Consider the following 20,605-nt stretch of genomic DNA (forward strand, 5'->3'; position numbering starts at 1 on the left):
GCTATGGGGGTTTTGGTGAGAGGAATGGCTTGGTCATTGTAGGGTTGCTTTGTGGTGGTATTTTTTTTGGGGGGGTGGGTGGGTGGAGAAGTTAGTCCAGCATCTGACAGCCATATGGGTGCACTGATGCAAGTTAAGTGAATCTGGCCACTATGAGGCCATCCCAGACCTCCCGGACAGCAGTGTGCGCCGCTGCTGCTGCCATCTCCACCTCAGGTTCCTCCTCCTCCTCATGTTCCTCCTCCACCACCACCACCACCACCTCCTCCTCTGAAGAGGCTCTGCACTTTGCTCCTCCTGCAGCTCCAATCCTTGTTGCTGCGCTATGTTGTGAAGTGTGCAGCATACAACGATGATTCTGGAGACCCTGGGTGGTGCGTACTGAAGGGCTCCAAGCTACAAATCCAAGCGCCCGCTCAGTTACACTGGCTTCATCAGTGGCAAAGTTTACATAAGTGGCTGACTTGTCAAACATGGCATCGGTCACCTGGGTGGTGCATCTGTGGGTGGCCGACTGCGAGATCCAGCAAATGTCTGCTGCAGGTCCCTGGAAGGAGCCTGAGGCGAAGAAGTTGAGGGCGGTGGTGACTTTGACCCAATACTCAGTTTCCAATTCAACCCAAAACTCGTGTCCACCAGGTCCTCTGGGCTGCAGGTCTTGTTCCAGCAATCTACAAATGTCTGCGGTGACCTAGCGCAATAGCCTGAGCATCCTGAAGCACTGCTGCTCAGTCATGTTCAGGAAGCTCATCCTTTGCCTGTATACCCTGTGGGTTTTTTTCGTTCATGGGATTTGGGCGTTGCCTTCAAGGCCGGCATTTATTGCCCATCCCTAATTGCCCTTGAGAAGGTGGTGGTGAGCCACTTTCTTGAACTGCAGAGGGCAGCTAAGAGTCAACCACATTGCTGTGGGTCTGGAGTCACATATAGGCCAGACTGGGTAAGGACGGCAGATTTCCTTCCCTGAAGGACATTAGTGAACCAGATAGGTTTTTATGACAATCCGATAGTTTCATGGTCACCATTACTGATGCTAGTTTTTAATTCCAGCTTTATTTAATTAATTGAATTTAAATTCCCCAGCTGCCTGTGGTGGAGATTTGAACTCACGTCTCCGGATCATTAATCCAGGCCTCTGGATTACTAGTCCAGTAACATAACCACAATGCTACTGTACCCAATGGTGTTGGGGGTATCACCCCCAGCGTGGTGCACCCCTGTGCTGACCCCCTCTCTCCTGTGGAGCATCAGGTCGTTGAGGAGAAGGCTGCTGTTGTGGTTGCTGCTGCTGGTGTTGTGGCTGCTGCTGGTGTGGCTGGTGTTGTTTGTGCTGGGGCTCATCTTGGTCTGATTCGGAGGTGAGACAGCATAAGTGGCACCAATGTTGATCTAATAGATGGAGATCAGAGCGCAAATCCCTCAATGTTGTGATAGTGACTAGCAATGTGGTGAGAGTGGCTTCCGAGTTTGCAGAAATGACCTGCAAACTGCTGACCGCTAAATCTCTGCACAAAATAGAGTCAGCAAGAGCCTTTCCATTAGCCAATTAATCAGGTGTAATGTGGGAGTAATTATGTGTTTTTTCCAGCTGTCGCTTAATGGACTCGCACAGTGGCCGCTGAGCTTCCGCCAACTCTCCACAGGCGAGGTTCCCAACATGCGTGAATTCTGTGCGTAAAAAGTTAAAGCCAAAACCTGATGTTAAAAAGCCTCTTAAGGGTCACTCAGCAAGCAGTTAAGTACTTCAATGAAGTCGCTGGCCTCTCCCGAGCAGGTCAGTGGCATGCTGGGAAACGTGCCCAAGTTAAATCCGGAAGACAGCGGGATGATGGCGGATTCCTGATGCGTTGTCAATTTCTGCAAATTTAACTGCCAACCCGCCCCCAAACCCGTACGCTTGGCACTGGGAAAATTCCGGCCTATATATTTGGGTGTCAAAAGCCTCTGACAAGGTACCAAACAATAGAAAGAAAGAAGAAAGAAAGAGTTTCATAGAGCCTTTCATGACCACCGGACAGAGCACTTTACAGCCAATGAAGTACTTTTGAAGTGTAGTCACTGTTGTAATGTGGGAAACGCGGCAGCCAATTTGCGCACAGCAAGCTCCCACAAGCAGCAATGTGACAACGACCAGGTAAATTGTTTTTGTTATGTTGATTGAGGGATAAATATTGGCCGGGACACTGGGGATAACTCCCCTGCTCTTCTTCGAAATAGTGCCATGGGATCTTTTACGTCCACCTGAGAGAACAGACGGGGCCTCGGTTTAACATCTCATCCAAAAGATGGCACCTCCGACAGTGCAGCACTCCCTCAGCACTGCACTGGAGTGTCAGCCTAGATTTATGTGCTCTATAGGTTGCTATATAGGATAGAGTCATGGGATTGGGGGTTTTTGATAGGGAATTGATTGCATTCTCATAGACAGAGGGTTGTCATTAATGGTAGTGGTTCTGCGTGGGGACTGTGTAGTGGAGTCCTGCAGGAATCGGTTTTAGGACCGTTACTCTTCACAGCTTCTAATAATGATTGGATGAAGGCTTTAGGAGTACTGTCTGCATGTTTGCAGATGATGTGAAGATTTGTGCCAGTGTCAAAACCCTGGATGAGACAAAAGTTCACAGTCAGATTTAGGTGCGATGGGGAAATGGGCTCACATCTGACAGATGACGTTTAATGTAAATAAATATAGTGCTAGGCACATGGGTAGGGCTAATGCCAAGCATGTGTATGCCATGCTGGGTTCTGTTTTAAAGTTGAGTGGGAAAGAAACCTAGGTGTTATAGTGCGTGAGTCTGTAAAGGCTTATCGACTGTGCCTAAGGCTGGTGTGGAAGCAAATGGAGCAGTGGGGAGTATAGCTAGGACGATCCAATATAAAACAAAAAGCACCAATGTGTCCTTGCACAAGACCTTGGTTAGATCTCATCTAGAATACTGTGACCAGTTCTGGTCCCGTCACATGGTGGGAGATATAGAGGTCCTAGAAAAGATTTGGAGGAGGCCACTAGATTAATATCTAGTTAGAAACCCTTAGTTATCATGATAGGCTCTAGCAAAGTGTAAACTTCGGGTTAATGTGATTGAAGTATTTAAAATGACGAAAGAACTAGACTGTGTCCATGTGAAAAGATTATTGAATTACACAAGTTAGGGAGAACAAGGGGGCATATGTATACGTTACAGAAGCATAGAACTAGGTTAGATATCAGAATTACATAGAATTTACTGCTCCAAAACAGGCCATTCGGCCCAACTGGTCTATGCCGGTATTTATGCTCCGCACGAGCCTCCTCTCACCCTACTTCATGTAATCCTATCAGCATAACCTTTTATTCCTTTCTCCCTCATGTACTTATCTAGCTTCCCCTTAATACAAGAAGGATCAACTTATCATCCCAGGCCCATTCACAGAGGGTCATAGACCTTTGGAATAAGTTGCCAGTTCGTGGGGTGAGTTCAGATTCACTGCAAACATTCAAAAGGGAGCCTAGACGAGTTCCTGGAGGAAGTTGATATTGCTGTGTACAAAAAGTATGTAGGATGTTGGCTAATGTATCTCGTGGTCACTGTTATCTCCTGGATCCCATTTTTGATCACCTTTGGAGGTTAGAGAGGAAATTCCCAGAATTTATTTTTTCCCTTGAATTAACCTAGGGTTTTCTTTTGCCTCCCAGGAAATTACATGGCTGCTGGTGGGTGAGGAGCGTTGAAGGTCATGACACTTAGTTGCAAAATGACTAAATGGAAAGGCTGTATGGAGCAGCTGGTCTTTTTCGCTCCATCTTTTTGTATGTTTATAACCCAAACTGCAGCGTAAATGCATCTAAAATGTAGACGGCTGCAATACTGTAATTAACTGACTCAATGCTTGAAATGTCAATGTACTGGAAACTATGGGCGCGATCTTGCCAGCCCTGGGGAGGCGGGTATGGAGGCAGGACTGCCGAGAAAATGGCAGAATTTGGGGGCGGGTGCCCAACCCACCTCCATGCCATCTTCCCAGGAGGCGGGTAGCCGTTCTGCGCCGGGTCCCGTCTCCTTGGAGGCGGGAAGGGATTAACGCCTATTAACTGCCTGTTAACAGGCAGAGAATAGGATTATCCCCTTTTTGCCCTGACAAGTGCGGCTTCTCGAAGGCTCCGAAACCCGCTAGGTCAGCGAGGCGAGTACTGGGTCTGCGGGGATCGGGGGGGGGGGCTGCAAAAGTGTGTTGTGAAGGTAAGTGATGGGTGCAAGAGTGGAGAGGTGAGTATCTGAGGTAAGTGCAAAGTGTTAGTAAAAGTGTACTTACCTTTGCTTCTTCCTGCAGGCTTCAGTTGGTGTGTATGCGGAGAGTCTCGGAACTCCGCGTTGGAGATGACAGATGGCCGTTACATTCTCCAATGCAGCAACCATCTCCTTTCTGCAAAAGAAAGAAGTTTGATGATGTCTTGAATTCAAGACCTCCTCAAACTACAGAGAATGTAATTGTTTGACAGCTTCACAGAGCTGTCAAACGATGACAATTCATCTGTCAAAAATTTTTGACAGATGAAACGTCATACGTTGACGTTCTCTGCAACCGGCTTTCCCTTACTTGGCCTGCTAAGCCTGCTGACCGGTCTTAACAAGGTCAACCAAGGGAAAATAGCGTTGGTTGGCCAGAAGTTGTTGGAGGCGGGACTGAAACCCGACAAGTGGGAGTCCCGCCTCCAAAAGCTTCCCATTGACAAAATCACCCCCTTTGTTTCCACTTTTAATAGATGTAGTGTGGCATTCAGCATGAAAGTTGAAATTTGGTGTTCTTTGAACACATTCCTGTTCTGGAGCTGGGTTACACTAAATTCAAACGTAAAGGCCATGAAGTTCGACATTGGGATAGTAGCTGACGAATTCTTGCCAAGTTAATCTAAATTTGTCTCTCCGCTAACTTAGAGGAGGCATTACCCCATTTATTTCAGACAAATATGTTAAGTGTCTTTCAGAGCCCTGGGGCAGGATTTTCATTGGGCCGTGGAGGTGGGATTGGAGGTGTGCGGGGGGTTAAAATCCTGAAATTGGGGGGCACGAACCCATCCTGCCCCCAACCCGCCTCCATGCCAGTTTCAAAGGAGGCGGGTACCCGACCCACACAGGGACCCGCCTCCCCGAGGCGGGAAGGGGATTAGTGCCAATTAACTGCCTATTAACGGGTAGTTAACAGACAGTTTTTAGCATAACCCCTATTTTCATTGCTGAAATGTGGGATTCCCGACGGCTCCAAACCACACCAAGTTAGCAAGGCAGGCCGTCGGGATGAAGGGCATGGAGGGGTCGAGATGTCCGGTGTTCAGGTGAGTGATGGGTGCATGAGTGCAGAGGTAAGTGTGTTTGGTGTGTGTAAAGAGTTTAAAGAAGTATTACTTACATGTACTTACCTTTTTAGCCTTCCTTCCTTCAGGTCTCGGGAGTCCCTCATCTTACCGGCACAGAAAGCAGAATGGCCGTGAACTGTCAAAAGTTGCAGCATTCAGCTTTCTGTTCCGGGGAGATCTCTAAATCATCCTGAGAGGAAGGAATTAACCTGGAGTACAGATTGTCAGTGTTTGACAGCTTCAAACAGTTGTGAAATGTTGATATTTCATCTGTCAAAAGGTCTTGACAGATGAAATATCAATCTGTGACATCACCTGTTGCCGGTTGGCCCTTAATTGGCTTGCTGAGCCTACTGGGCAGGCTCAACAAGATCAATCAAGTCAAAATCACGTCGATGGAGGTGGGACTACACCCCTGAAAATTATAGTCCCGCCTCCTACCCGTATCCTCAATGAAAATCCAGCCCCAGGTCTTTTGGGAACTGCAGACCATTTTGTCTTCAAGCACACTGCTTATTTTTGGTCTCCTTATTTAAGGAAGGATATACTTGCATTGGAGGCAGTTCAGAGACGATTCACTAGGTTAATTCCAGAGATGAGAGGGTTGACTTATGAGGAAAGGTTGAGCAGGCTGGGCCTATACTCAATGGAATTTAGAAGAATGAGAGGTGATCTTATTGAAACATATAAGATACTGAGGGGGCTCGACAAGGTAGATGCAGAGAAGATGTTTCCCCTCGTGGGGAAATCTAGAACGTGGGGGCACAGTTTTAGAATAAAGGGTCACCCTTTTAGAACTGAGATGAGGAGGAATTTCTTCTCTCAGATGGTTGTAAATCTCTGGAATTCTCTGTCCCAGAGAGCCGTGGAGGCTGGGTCATTAAATACATTTAAGGTGGAGATAGACAGATTTTTGCAAGATAAGGGAGTGAAGGGTTATGGGGAGTGGGCAGGGAAGTGGCTTTGAGCCCAAGATCAGCCATGATCTTACTGAATGGCGGAGCAGGCTCGAGGGGCCAAGTGGCCTATTCCTGCTCCTATTTCTTATGTTCTTATTTGATTTTTTTCTTAATATCCTGCATTCAAACTCCCCACAATTTAAAAATTTTTTCGACATTGCTATTTAAATTTTCCCGCCCTCTTACACCGTTTGCCCAGCTACATAACTGGCTGAAAGGCTCCATTGACTCGCCCTCTGCTTTATCATACTGAAGAATTTTCTGGACTTTACCAATGGCTCCACTTGTGGCTCAGCTGAAATCATGCGGTCCAATTTTAACTTGTGGTGGGAATTGGGGACGCCGGAGCAGAAAGGGGCAGACATTTTTACTCCTGGGCCTCAATTCCATGCCCTGACTCTAACTCCTGCCTGAAGCTGGCGGGAATGATGTCACCGATGGCAGGCAGGGGTCAAAATTGATGCCACGTCAGGCTGCCTCCGGGGACCTACGGTTATGGTCCCTGGCAAGGTATATGGGGATAGGAGAAGGGGGAAAATTCACAATCAGAAAATGGGCGAAGCCCAGAATTATCCTCCTGGCACAAAAGGAACCTTTAAAAAAAATTTAAAGCGCTGGACTGGGCCTGAACCCTTGCTGAATGGAGATCGTGTGGCTGTAGTCGGGCCTACACTTAAAATAGCGAACGTATCGCAATGGTGTCATCAGGGTGTGACGTTGCCATTTAAACTGAGCCCCCGCTTCTCTGGCTGGGCGGCCTTCCCGTGCCTGGAAACAGGTAAGCAAAAATGGTGGAGGGCGTTAATGCAGCGCAGCACCCCCCAAACCCTGCACCACCTGCTCCATTTCCGCCGGGGGGGGGCGGGGTGGGGGTGGTTAAAATCGGCCCTGTGAAAATTCGGTGGCAAGATTTATCATGTAAACCCAGGCCAACGCCCACTGGTTCAGCAGACCAGACCCAAATAATTTTTATCCCTATTCATATTGAGCAAAATATAGGAATTGATTATAAGGTGTACACTTGAAGACTACCTGTATGAAACCTTCTTTTTAAATAGAAGCCAATAAGGCTTTAGAAGCGGGAGATTTAGCCTGGCCAACCTCGTTGACATGTTTCAGGAAGTGACATCTCAAGTGCATTATGGAAAGGTTTATATTTAAATTAATAACTAGGGATGTTTTTGAGACCTTTGCTTTATCATTGAACAAGCCACATAACTACAAGAGGAAATTATCCCAAGAAAGACTGGCATTTATGTAACAACTTATCATGTCTTTCATGGACATCTCTAAGCACTTCACATTACAATGATTTACTTTGTAGTACAGTGACTGTTGTTATGTAGGCACATATGACACACATTTTGCACACAGCAAGATCCCACAAATAGCAATGAGATGATTGACCCGTTAATTATATTTTGGTAATGGTAGCTTGAGGGAGCAATATATAGAATCATAGAATTGTTACAACACAGAAGAAGGCTATTCAGCCCGTCAAGCCCGTGCCGGCTCACTGCAAGTGCACTTCAGCTAGTCCCACTTCCCTGCCTTTTCCCCGTAACCCTGCAATTTCTTTTCCTTCAGGTACTTATCCAACTCCCTTTTGAAAGCTGTGATTGAGACTGCCTCCACCACCCTTTCAGGCATTGCATTCCCGATCCTAACCATTCGCTGAGTAAAAACGTTTTTCCTCATGTCGCCTTTGGTTCTTCTGCCAATCACCTTCAATCTGTGTCCTCTGGTTCTCGACCCTTCCGCCTATCTACTCTGTCCAGACCCCTCATGATTTTGAACACCTCTATCAAATCTCTTAATCTTCTCTGCTCTAAGGAGAACAACCCCAGCTTCTCCAGTCTATCCACGTAACTGAAGTCCCTCATCCCTGGAATCATTCTCGTAAATCTTTTCTGCACCCTCTCTATGGCCTTCACATCCTTCCTAAAGTGCGGTGGACACAATACTCCAGTTGAGGCCAAACCAGTGTTTTATAAAGATTCATCATTATTTCCATGCTTTTGTACTCTATACATCTATTCATGAAGCCCAGGATATCGTAAGCTTTTTTAACTGCTTTCTCAACCTGCCCTGCCACCTTCAACGATTTGTGCACATATACCCCTAGGTCTCTCTGTTCATGCACCCTCTTTGGGATTGTACCCTTTAGTTTATATTGCCTCTCTTCATTCTTTCTACCAAATATATCACTTTGCTCTTTTCTGAGTTAAATTTCATCTGCCACGTGTCCGCCCATTCCACCAGCATGTCTATGTCCTCTTGGAGTCTATCACTATCCTCCTCACTGTTCACTATACTTCCAAGTTTTGTGTCATCTGTAAATTTTGAAATTGTGCTCTGTACACAGACATCCAAGTCATTAATATATATCAAGAAAAGCAGTGGTCGTAGAACCGACCCCTGGGGAACACCACTGTATATCTTCCTCCAGTCCCAAAAATAACCGTTCACCAACTCTTTCCTGTCATTAGCCAATTCCGTATCCACGCTGCCACTGTCCCTTTTATTCCATGAGCTTCAACTTTGCTGGCGAGCCGATTATGTGGCACTTTGCTGAACGCCTTTTGGAACTCCATGTCTACTACGTCAACCGCATCACCCTCATCAACCCTCTCTGTTATCTCATCAAAAATTTGATCAAGTTGGTTAAACACAATTTGCCTTTAACAAATCTGTGCTGGATTTCCTTAATTAATTCACCTCTTTGCCACTCCTATTTTCTTTTTCACTTCTTCTCTGAACTTTCTGTATTTAGCCTGATTCTCAGATGTATTCTCAACCTGACTTAAAGGGAAAGCAGGGCTATGGGAGAAGAGTGGGAGCGTGAGACTAATTAGATAGCTCTTTTACAGAGTTGACACAGGTATGGTGGGCCAAATGGCCTCCTTTTGTGCTGTATGATTTTATGATTCTCTGGGCTAGAATTTGTCATAGCCAAGGAATGGGCAGTGTTAGGACAAAAGATGGTGAATTAGCGCCAGGCGAAAATGCTCTAGACTGCACACAAAATTCGTCCTCACTGCTCAATGAAATGACTGGAGTCTTAAATCAAGTCTAAAAACCCAAGCTCATTGGCATTACACTTAAAAGCTGGACCAATATCGGGTGCAATCTAATCACAACAACACAGGCTTTTTTCACTGCTTAAAGGAGAGGTTCATTGATGCTGCAGAACTTCATTCTCAGCATTGTTGGCTGTGCAGCTGCCTCAACAACCATAAGACGAAGGACAAGGAGAAGGAGCACTTATTTACAAATCCTTATGGCAGATCGCCGACCCCGGGAGAGATCCCGCAGGTTTTCTCAGGAAGCTTTGGAGACATTGGCTTTAGCGCTGGAGAGAAGGCAAGCAGTCCTGTACCCACCAACTGGCAGGAGGCCCTCACCATAAGTCTGCCGCACTATGTGGAGAGAGGTGGCACACCACATCACGGACCGCCTGTCCGGAAGCCCGATTGTCCGGCTGCCTCCTCCCTCCTGTTCCTCGTCTTCTTCCTCCTCATCCTCGTCTTCCTCCCTCTGCGCACATGTTCCCGTCTTTCTCGCTGTCTACGCTCCCTCTGCCATAGATCCTGGAGGGTGAGGTGGCATGCTAGTACAGCCCCCATTAATCTTACCAAGTGTTGCAATTTGAATCTCTGAAGAATAAATGTAGCTACTTTGTACTTGCCACAAGACTCTTGATGCAAAAGAACCTTGAAATTACTCAATGAAACTGTTGCAGTAGCTGAAACTAACAAAAAGCCACTGAAACTGCACTAACCTGACAGTTTCAAGTGATTACTGATGATCCCTTTAAATAACGTCTCTGCAGCCAGCTTCCCGGTGCTGCACACCAGCTCTCCCTGTCGGTGTTTACTCCAGGCGATAAGGTAAGTGGCCAAAAGCAATTTGGGAAATTGGACGTTCAGCTGGTGTTGCACCCCCACTGACCGCAAGATCTCCCTGGCGATAGCTGTTACTGGCAGCGCTACAGGGGGGTCCCGATTTGGCGCGCGGCGCTGGATTCGCCTCGTCCTGTCGGTACTGGTCTCAATGCCACATTAGCGCCATCTACTGGCGCTAATGGGCAGCGCTAATGGGACAAATTTTTCCTCCACTGAATGTTGTCAGGACACCAGAAGAACTCCCTGCTCTTCTTTGAATAGTGCTGTGGGATCTTTAAAGCTAACCTAAACTACTAGAACAGGCAGATAGGGTCCCAGAGGGCTACTAACTGTGGTAAGCTGATGCAAAGATTTTTAGAATCTAATGTGCTAAAGGAATTTTTTCTAGTAAGGAAGTGACAGACACTGGGGTGGAAACATGAATATAGATGTGTCCCACAACCTTAACATATTTTCTGTATTTTCTCAAAGGTACGGAAAGGCCGCACTACTATAATAATTGCTCACCGTCTGTCAACAGTTCAAAATGCTGACATCATTGCAGGATTGGAAGATGGTGTAATTGTAGAGCTAGGAACACATGAAGAACTGATGAAGACAAAGGGAATCTATTATACTTTAGTCACCATGCAGGTACCTCTTGGGAGCCAATTATCTCTTTCAACTCATACATGACTTTAACCATTTATTAAAGTTTATAAAATTATGAAGTTAAGAGTCAATATATCAGACACTTACGTTTAATTTGGTTAAAAGAAAAACTGAAAAGATAAAATATAATTTAATTTGTTTCCTTTTAGACATTTAAGAATGGAGATGATGAGGCACACGAATTGATTCATGACCGAAATGAAGCTGGACTTGAGACAGTTAGCACCACAAAGCTACTGCGAAGACGGTCAACACGAGTTAGTATGAAAAAGGTAGAAACTGCTACAGAAAAAATGGACATGACTGACGTTCCAGAGGTATGGGTCACTTTAATTTAGTCAAGAGAAATATAATTGCATTTTAATTAAATTTTGATTTTAAAGATTGCATTAATGGAAGATTATGAAACTTTATTACTTACGAGTTTTCTAGTTAGCCCACTTGTGGGAGATACATCTCATCTTTTATCAGGTATTGTGTTTCTACCCTATTTTAAAAGTTAATAAGATAAAGAGGTAAGAGAGATGAGTTTAATATGTTTCTTTGCTGATTCAATTCAGCGATATTTAGGCTAATTATATAATATGAGTTTCACATGTTTATATTAATGTAAGGTTTCTATTAATCGTGCAACTTAGAGATTTAGTGGCACCTTGAGTTAGAACGCTACTTTTCACAATGGGGACCAGGTTTAAAATTCAACTCAAGCCAATAAGATGAAAATGTGCTCCCTGTTGACTGTAAGAATCATAAGAAAATGGAATTACTGTAGAGAGTTTTAACCCAGTTCCTGCACAATTGCAGAGCACAAAACTGCTGATGGTGTTGGATTGACTTACCAGACTTGGATGCCATTAAATGATGGGCGGTGTGAGAAATATAAACATTGGGCTGCTGTTTTTGAATTATCTTATTAATTCCAAAATTTCCCCAAATAGTTCAACTGTTAGTTATTGCAATAATTCATCTGTGAGTTATTGCAATTGAATCCCACTGTCACTCTACAGTATGAAATCAGAATTAGTGTGCATCGTTTGCTCTTGCTGTGGTTTAAAATAAATTCCTTCATTTAGCTTTTTAGGTTTAGCAATGAACAGGTAAAAAGTGAAGTTCCATCACTTGCAGATTACAGATTGGACAAGCATATTCCATATTACCACAAAGTGTGAAATATTCTATTTTTCAGAATGAAAATCTTCCCAACATATCCTTTTTGAATATTCTTACGATGAACAAGACTGAATGGCCTTATCTGCTCGTGGGAACTTTCTGTGCTCTTTTAAATGGCGCCTTGCAGCCTGCCTTTGCCTTGATATTTTCAGAAATTATTGGAGTAAGTTTAAAATTTTCAAATATATTTTGGTAAAGTCTACCCCACTGTCTAAAACCAATTTCCTGAAGAAAGTAAGGGTTGTTTATTTTGACATCAATTTTTTTATTTATTCACGGGATGTGGGCGTTGCTGGCAAGGCCAGCATTTATTGCCCATTACTAATTGCCCTTGAGAAGGTGCTGGTGATCTGCCTTCTTGAACCGCTGCAGTCCATGTGGTGAAGGTACTCTCTCAGTGCTGTTAGTGAGGGAGTTCCAGGATTTTGACCCAGCAACGATGAAGGAACGGCGATATATTTCCAAGTCAGGATGGTGTGTGACTTGGAGGGGAACTTGGAGGTGGTGGTGTTCGCTTGCGCCTGCTGCACTTGTCCTTCGAAGTGGTAGAGGTCGCGGGTTTGGGAGGTGCTGTCAAAGAAACCTTGGCGAGTTGTTGCAGTGCATCTTGTAGATGGTACACACTGCAGCCACATTGCCCTGGTGTTGGAGGGGGTGAAGCCTTTCGGATCAATTGTGCATGACTTGTTTTTTGTCTTTAATATTAAGTTTACTAAATTTGTTGTTATGTAATAATCACCATTAAATTATATTTCTTTTACCCAACACAGGTTTTTAGTAACACAGACAAGGAGGTTATGCGTCGTGAGAGCACACTTTATTCCCTGTTATTCCTCGCAATTGGAGGTATCTCCTTCATCACATTTTTTCTCCAGGTAAGTTTTAATGAAATCTGTGAATAAATAGGATACTGGATGGAGCGGGTTACAAGGCAGTAATCCAACCGAGGGGTTCATATAGCTTTATAAACTGCAGGAGCAAAACTTGCTTGGCTCATGCACTGGGCAGATTATTATCAAGGAAAACCACACATGCACACAGTAATGAAAGATGATGGGGTGGACTTTCATTGTTTTCTCCTGGCGTTAATGGGACAGTAATGCCCTCAAAATAGGGCCGGTAGCCTTCCCAACACCAGAGAAGCATGGGCGGGTAAGTGGCGTAGAGGCCAAGACCTGATCAGCCATGATCTTATTGAATGGCGGGGCAGGCTCGAGGGGCTGAATGGCCGACTCCTGCTCCTATTTCTTATGTTCTTAGATGCGGCCGACTCCATTTGGAAAGGGTCCTACCACCGGTTGTCCAAAGCTCCCACCTGTTTCAGGTGATGGGCTCCTTTTTAATATGGAAATCGGTGTCTTTATGACGTAAGTAGGGTCCCGATTGCCATTTTAGGTCAGAACTGGTTGGAGCCTGCCCAGTGCCGACTCCGACCTGCTCGACGGGCAACGAAGTCCAAAAGGCCCGACAATCCGGTAGTTTCATGGTCACGATCCCCCCACCCCACCTCCCTTTGCGCAAACAATCTTGCTGGCAGCCCCTTGGCCCGATCTTGATAGCAGATTTTTATTTAATTAATTGAAGTTAAATTCCCCAACTGTCATTCTAGATTATTAGTCCAGGCCTCTGGATTACTAGTCCAATAACCTAACCACGAAGCTACCATACCCTGTAATATAGGAATACAGTACAAGGCGCATTAACCGTTCTTCCTGATTTACCAAAATAAATGTCTACACTGCTCTGTCCTAGTTTCCAAAACTTGGATGCTCAGCGCACTTTTTTGTATGGAACATTTATTCAATAAAAATTCTACATTATTTTTACTCTGTTGCAAAATTGATTTAGGTGGTAATAGCTATTCATTTGTAATGTAGTTCCATTATCCCCACATTACGAATTTTGACAGGGTTTCACATTTGGCAAATCTGGAGAAGTACTGACAATGAGACTACGATACATGGCTTTTAAGGCAATGATGCAACAGGTAAGAACCATATATTAACAATTTGGTTTTGTTTCTCTATTATTTTGCAATGTATAAATAAATAATTTACAAATTTAAATAGTTGTAATTACTTAATACTCAAATAATCCCTGTACAGAGAAAAAAAGTTAACCTTTACTTTGTCATCACTGGATTCAGTCAAATCAGTAATAAAATGTGTAACAGCAACGTGATTTAATGGCCCAGAATTTCCTGACAACGTGTGCCATAGTAATGGTGCATCTACGGCGTACACCATTATTCTAGTGCAAAAGTTCCATGGAAATTATGGGATATATGAGTTATGCTAGTTTTTACTCCATACCAAAATTTCCTGTGCCATTTGCCATTGTCCTCACCCAAACAGTGAGAAGTTAATTATCATATCTCCGCCCCCATTAACATCAATGACAACTGTGAATATCCTGAATTAACGCTTGTTTTCTCGCCACTGAAGCTTATACTCAAAAATAATGAGGTTGGGGGGCCATATTCTTTTTACCTTATACAAATGTCAAACTGTGCTGTCTGCACATAGTGTTTACCAGAGTCGGAGGAGTAGAGAGTTCTGGAGGGTTTGTCGGGCTTACGGAGTTTACAAAGATAGAGAAGGTCGAAACCGTGAAGGAATTTAAACACGAGTCGGAGTATTTTAAATTGAGTGGGACTTGGTGTGGGATAGGATACAAGCAGCGGAGTGTTGGATGATAAGAGGTTAGCTAGGAGAGTAATGAAATAGTTGAATCTGGAGGGGACAACAGCACGAATGAGAGTTTCGGCAGCAGATGAGCTGAGGTGGGGTGGAGGTGGGAGCTGTTATGAAGGTGAATAGAATATGAGGTCAGAAGCTCAGTTTAAGGTTCAATAGGATGCAGAGGTTGTGAACAGTCTGGTTCAACCTGAGACAGTGGCTGGGGAGGGGAGTTGGATTTTGATTTGGTGGTAACCATACGATGTTTGTGACGGGGTCCAAAGATGATGCCTTCAATCTTCCTAATACTTAACTGGAGGAAATTGCAGCTTGTCCAAGACTGGGTGTCAAACAAGCAGTCTGACAGCACAAAGACAGTGGGGGGATCCAGCGAGGTGTTGGTGAGGTAGACCTGGGTGTTATCTATATACAGGTGAAAGCTGACAACATGTCTTTGGATGATGTTGCTGAGGGGCAGCATGTAAATGAGGAATATGATGGGGCCAAAGAGAGATCCATGAGGGATTCCAGAGTTACCAGGGTGGGAAGAGAAGTCATTGCTGGAGATGCTCTGGCTATGATTGGATAGGTAAGAGTGCAACCAAGCAAAGGCAGTTCCACTCAGCTGGGCAATGGAGGAGGAGAGTTGGAGGAGGATGGAGTGACCATCAGCTGCAGCAAGATCGAGGAAGACGAGTAGGGAAAATGCACCACAGTCACAGAGGATGCCATTTGTGATTTGATTAGAGCTGTTTCAGTGTTGTGGCGGGGGTGGAATCCTTATTGGAGAGATTCAAACATGGAGTTGTAGGAAAAATGGGCATTGATTTGGGAGACAACAACATGGTCAAGGCCTTTGGAGAGTAAAGGGAGGTTGGAGATGCGAGGGTAGTTTGCAAGAACAGAAGAGGCGAGGGTGAGTTTTTTGAGGAGGGGGATAATGACGGTTGTCTTGAAAGGGATGGTACCTGAGGAGAGAGAATCATTCACAGTGTCAGCTATTATGGGGACCAGGAAAGCAAGTTGGGTGGTCAGCAGCTTAGTAGGAATGGGGTCAAGGGAGCCAGTAGACAACGGGCCAGAACTTCGGGTCTCCATGGGTGAGTACGCGCTGGGTACTCACGCGTCGGCCCAACGAAAATGCCGGTTTCGTGCATGCACTGCGCATGCACGGGAAACCGGAACTTCTGTTCCCTTAAAGGAAGGGGTTCACAGGTCGAACGCGTGCACCTGGAACTTCAGTTTTTTTTGCAGGTTTCTCCAGGAGGGTAAGTCTCCAGGAGCTACGCTTGTAAAAAGCAGTCACAAGGCCTGCTTTTAACAAGGTAAGTGGTGAATTAAGTAAAATTAAAACATTTTTTCCACGGGTTTATTATTTTTAAATACTTTAAAGAAAGGTAAGTTTATTTTTAGCCCTGTTAGAAACTGTAATTAATTTTTTCAAAAATGTAAATTATTGTTTAAAATAGTTATTTTATGTAATTTATAGTTATTTTAAAAATGTGATTTAAAAAAAAAAATTATTTGAAGTTTTAGTTATGTTTTGGGGCTGAACTCTATTCATAAATTTAACAGGCCTTCCTGTCAAATCTATGAATAGAGATTCCCTGCTACGATTGGCTCTCCATGGCCCACGTGATCCCAGGGGACGCTTCGAAATAACTGCACCTCTGGGATACGTAAGCACTGCGCGCCGGCAGTTGGAGCAGGCCCAGGATCGGAATCCCACGCGGGCCCACAGCTCAACGGCCGGCACGCAAGGTAAGTGCAGGTCGGAGGCTTGCACCCGCGGGAAGCCCCCGACCCGAATTTCTGGGCCAATTTCTGGACTGGAGAGAATATGACCAATAACTCTCAGACTAATTAATGTGTAACAATGCCATAGAACAGGGTAATATAAATTCCCTAGACTGTCAGGAAAAACTTGACATGTTCATCAAACTGGCCTGATTTACCATTTAATAAAGGGATAATTTTCTGCAGGAATAATTTATTAGATAGTTATTATAATGTGTACTCACCACAATTTACTGAAGTGACAATGTACAACAAACCTTTCAGTTGGTCTTCAGAATTTATTGACTTTTCTCATCCTAAGTGAATAATATAACAAGTTCATTCATATATATATAGATATATATATATTTTTTTTAGGATGTTAGCTGGTTTGATGATTCTAAAAACAATACTGGAGCGTTGACTACCAGACTTGCTACTGATGCATCTCAAGTTAAGGGGGTAAGTATCATTCAACGGCATTACCATCGCCAAAGCCCCACCATCAACATCCTGGGGGTCACCATTGACCAGAAAATTAACTGGACCAGCCACATAAATACTGTGGCTACAAGAGCAGGTCAGAAGCTAGGTATTCACCTCCTGACTCCCCAAAGCCTTTCCACCATCTAATCAAACCACCCGGCACAAGTCAGGAGTGTGATCGAATACTCTCCACTTGCCTGGATGAGTGCAGCTCCAACAACATTCAAGAAGCTCAACACCATCCAGGACAAAGCAGCCTGCTTGATTGGCACCCCATCCACCACCATCCATACAAAATTCTTACAGGGTTTGACAGGGTAGATGCAGGGAGGATATTTCCCCTGGCTGGGGAGACTAGAACCGGGGTCACAGTCTCAGAATAAGGGGTCAGCCATTTAGGACTGAGATGAGGGGAAATTTCTTCACTCAGAGGGTGGTGAATCTTTGGAATTCTCTACCCCAGAGGGCTGTGGCGGCTCAGTCGTTGAGTATATTCAAGATAGAGATCGAAAGATTTTTGGATATTAAGGGAATCAAGGGATATGGAGATAGTGCAGGAAAGTGGAGTTGAGGTAAAAGATCAGCCATGATCTTATTAAATGGTGGAGTAGGCTCGAGGGGCTGAATGGCTTACTCCTGCTCCTATTTCTTATGTTCTTAAACATTCACTCCCTGCACCACCAGCACACCATGGCTGCAGTGTGTACCATCTACAAGATACACTGCAGCAACTCGCCAAGGCTTCTTCAGCAGCACCTCCCAAACCTGCGACCTCTACCACCTAGAAGGACAAGGGCAGCAGGCGCATGGGAACACCATCACCTGCATGTTCCCCTCCAAGTTACACACCATCCTGACTTGGAAATATATCGCCGTTCCTTCATTGTCGCTGGGTCAAAATCCTGGAACTCCCTCACTAACAGCACTGTGTGGGAGTACCTTCACCACACGGACTGCAGTGGTTCAAGAAGGCGGCTCACTAGCACCTCTCAAGGGCAATTACGGATGGGCAATAAATTCTGGCCTTGCCAGTGACGCCCACATCCCAGGAACAAATAAAAAAAGGTATCTACAGGAGTTGACTGCTGGCTTTGACCAACCCTATCTACCATCGGAGTCAAAAATTGTGATGAAATCTAATTGAATTATTCTAAAGGTAATGTTTGAATCATAGAATAGTACAGCACAGAAGGAGGCCATTCGGCCCATCGAGTCTGCGCTGGTTCTTTCTAAGAGCAATCTAGTTAGTCCCACTCCCCTGCTCTTTCCCCATATCCCTGCAATTTTTCTCCTTCAAGTATTTTAAGGATAAAAACATCTTTTATTTTGTTTTCCAATCAAATGGATATCCAATTACAGTATCTCAGTAATTTAAGAGGCAAAGGATTCTACATAATCCAGCTAGTAATTAGAAACAAAAAGCTTAGAAATATCAAATGCTGTGTAATTAGATGATCAGATGTTGCCTCTGTAAATATTTGAACCGAAAGTGCAGTGAGCTTTTAGATAATTATTAAATAGTAATTAAACACTTATTTTATTTTAAATGTCTTAAGAAGTAATTGAAACATCCCCATTCATTAATCATTTCTCACTAACAAATTCTCCAATTCGACTCTGGGCTTGTTGGCGGTATAGTTAGGGCAGAGGATTAATTTTTTAATAATGAATGTAGCCAACATTTACTTATAAGGTTATTATATTGTGCAGAATATTAATATTGCTTCTTATGCAGTTCCTGATCCAGTACCATGAGGGTGAGTGCCTTATGGGAGTTTCATATAGATGTTAACTTTAATGTAGTATTCAGAAGGTGCATTTTTAATTTATTTCAGCTCAACCAAAGCACTCTGAAAATAATGCATATCAAATCCCTAGTAAACCATAAAGCTAGTTGCCAGAATGCTAGAAAGAGTTTGTTAAAAGTTGGGCAATTAATTTAAATAGAAGTATTGAATAGAATACTTGGGATTTTTTTTTTAAAGGTGATGTTTAATGAACAACTTCCTCCATTCATATCTTCACTGTAGGCTACTGGTATCAGGCTTGGTATGATTGCACAAAATTCAGCTAATCTGGGATGTGCAATTATTATTTCCTTCATCTATGGCTGGCAGCTGACACTATTGATCTTGGGCATTGTGCCAATCCTGGCAATATCAGGATTGATACAGATGAGAATGCTCACTGGACATGTCAACAAAGACAAGAAAGAACTGGAGAATGCTGGAAAGGTGGGTGATTTTGGAGGGGAGAGGGTATTTGATGGCATTTTAATTTGAATTACTGGATATAATCCTAGTCTTTATTTTCATATCTTATGGAGGGGATGGAAATTTAGGAGGGGGGGGGAGAAATAGGATAATGATGAAACAAAACCTATACAGTAAGTCCCCATCGCTTATAGCAGGCGCATTGGTGCTGTCGCAATTTTCCCTCTATACACGTGGAATGGTTTATCTGTGCACTGCGCAGGCCGTGAAATAAACAACTGGGTCCCGATATTTACTGAGGCGCACGTTCGGAGCTGGTGGCCGACAGTAGTTAAAAGTAGAAACCTTGTTAAAATGGATGCACGGCATTAAAGGTTTCATTAAAAGGTTTCAACGACCAACCTGCCTCCTGAGAGCGGATTGGTGGCCTGCCCCTTGTCCCACCTCCGTTAAAACTGGAAGTGGGCAGGTTCGAGGCAGCTTAGGTTCAGTTTGAATTCTTTTAAATTTTAACTTCCCACCCGACCCAAAGCCAGCCGTTTTTGGGGGGTTAAAACGATGTCAGGCAGCTGAGATACCATCCGCTGCGAGTTTGAGAGGGCTTTGAATAGGTTAACAACCATCCTATTAACTACAATTGTGCATGACCCATGTAAACTTCTTGCTATCCTCATGCTAGTGTCCTACGGTAAAAGGAGGGTAAAACCAAAATTTCAGTTTCTTTTGTGATTCTCGGGCCTCTTCTGTGACTTAGGTTGGTAGGAAGTTCCTCTGCTCAAGAATAGATGCAGGACTGAAAGCACTGTGCTTTTTTCTAACTGATTAATATCCCATTGGGAAATACATAACCATGCAAGAGCCAAGGTTACTATATGACCACTCGCCAAAATAGTTTCTTATTTTGCTTTTTCTCCCCACCTCCTCTTCTGGTTAAAATGTAGAATGTTAAGCAGGGGTAAGCATCACTCTCTCCCCACATAAACTTTGAGGCATTCAATGAGGAGATAGTGAGGGTTCAGAGCAAATATGTTCCTACAAAGTAAAAGGGTGGGACTCCCAAATCTAGAGCCCTCTGGATGTCAAAGCATACAGGGTAGGTTAAAGAAAAAAAGGGAAGCTTTTGTCAGACACCGAGGGCTCCAAACTGCAGAAAGCCGAGCAGAGTGAAATTAAAAAGGAAATTAGGGAAGCAGAGAGAGCGCATGAAAAAATATTGGCAAGTAAAATCAAGGAAAACCCAAAGATGTTTTATAAGAGGATCACTAAGGAAAGGGTAGGGCCTATTAGAGACCAAAAAGGTAACCTGTGTGTGGAGGCGGAAGACATGGGTATGGTTCTTAATTATTACTTTCTGTCCACCTTCACAAAAGAGAGGGACAATGCAGACATTGTAGTTAAGAAGGAGGAGTGTGAAAAATTAGATGAGATTAAC

The 20,605-nt window shown here is 44.1% G+C and overlaps 1 protein-coding gene across 2 annotated transcripts in view; it reads left to right on the forward strand.

Moving 5' to 3' along the window:
• Positions 1–20,605, forward strand: part of LOC147117159 (ATP-dependent translocase ABCB1-like) — a 101,503-nt gene that overhangs the window by 47,861 nt on the left and 33,037 nt on the right. For both annotated transcript variants that reach the window (XM_085987906.1, XM_085987907.1), the window contains 7 exons: positions 10,671–10,832; positions 11,000–11,167; positions 12,037–12,183; positions 12,791–12,895; positions 13,930–14,007; positions 16,853–16,936; positions 18,991–19,194. In XM_085987906.1, the coding sequence (XP_085844032.1) occupies positions 10,671–10,832; positions 11,000–11,167; positions 12,037–12,183; positions 12,791–12,895; positions 13,930–14,007; positions 16,853–16,936; positions 18,991–19,194 (948 nt within the window). The remainder of the gene's footprint in view (positions 1–10,670; positions 10,833–10,999; positions 11,168–12,036; positions 12,184–12,790; positions 12,896–13,929; positions 14,008–16,852; positions 16,937–18,990; positions 19,195–20,605) is intronic.

This window comes from Somniosus microcephalus, chromosome 5 (genome assembly GCF_052327205.1).
Source record: "Somniosus microcephalus isolate GS21.2 chromosome 5, FLI_Smic_1.0, whole genome shotgun sequence".
NCBI classification, from domain to species: Eukaryota; Metazoa; Chordata; class Chondrichthyes; order Squaliformes; family Somniosidae; genus Somniosus; species Somniosus microcephalus.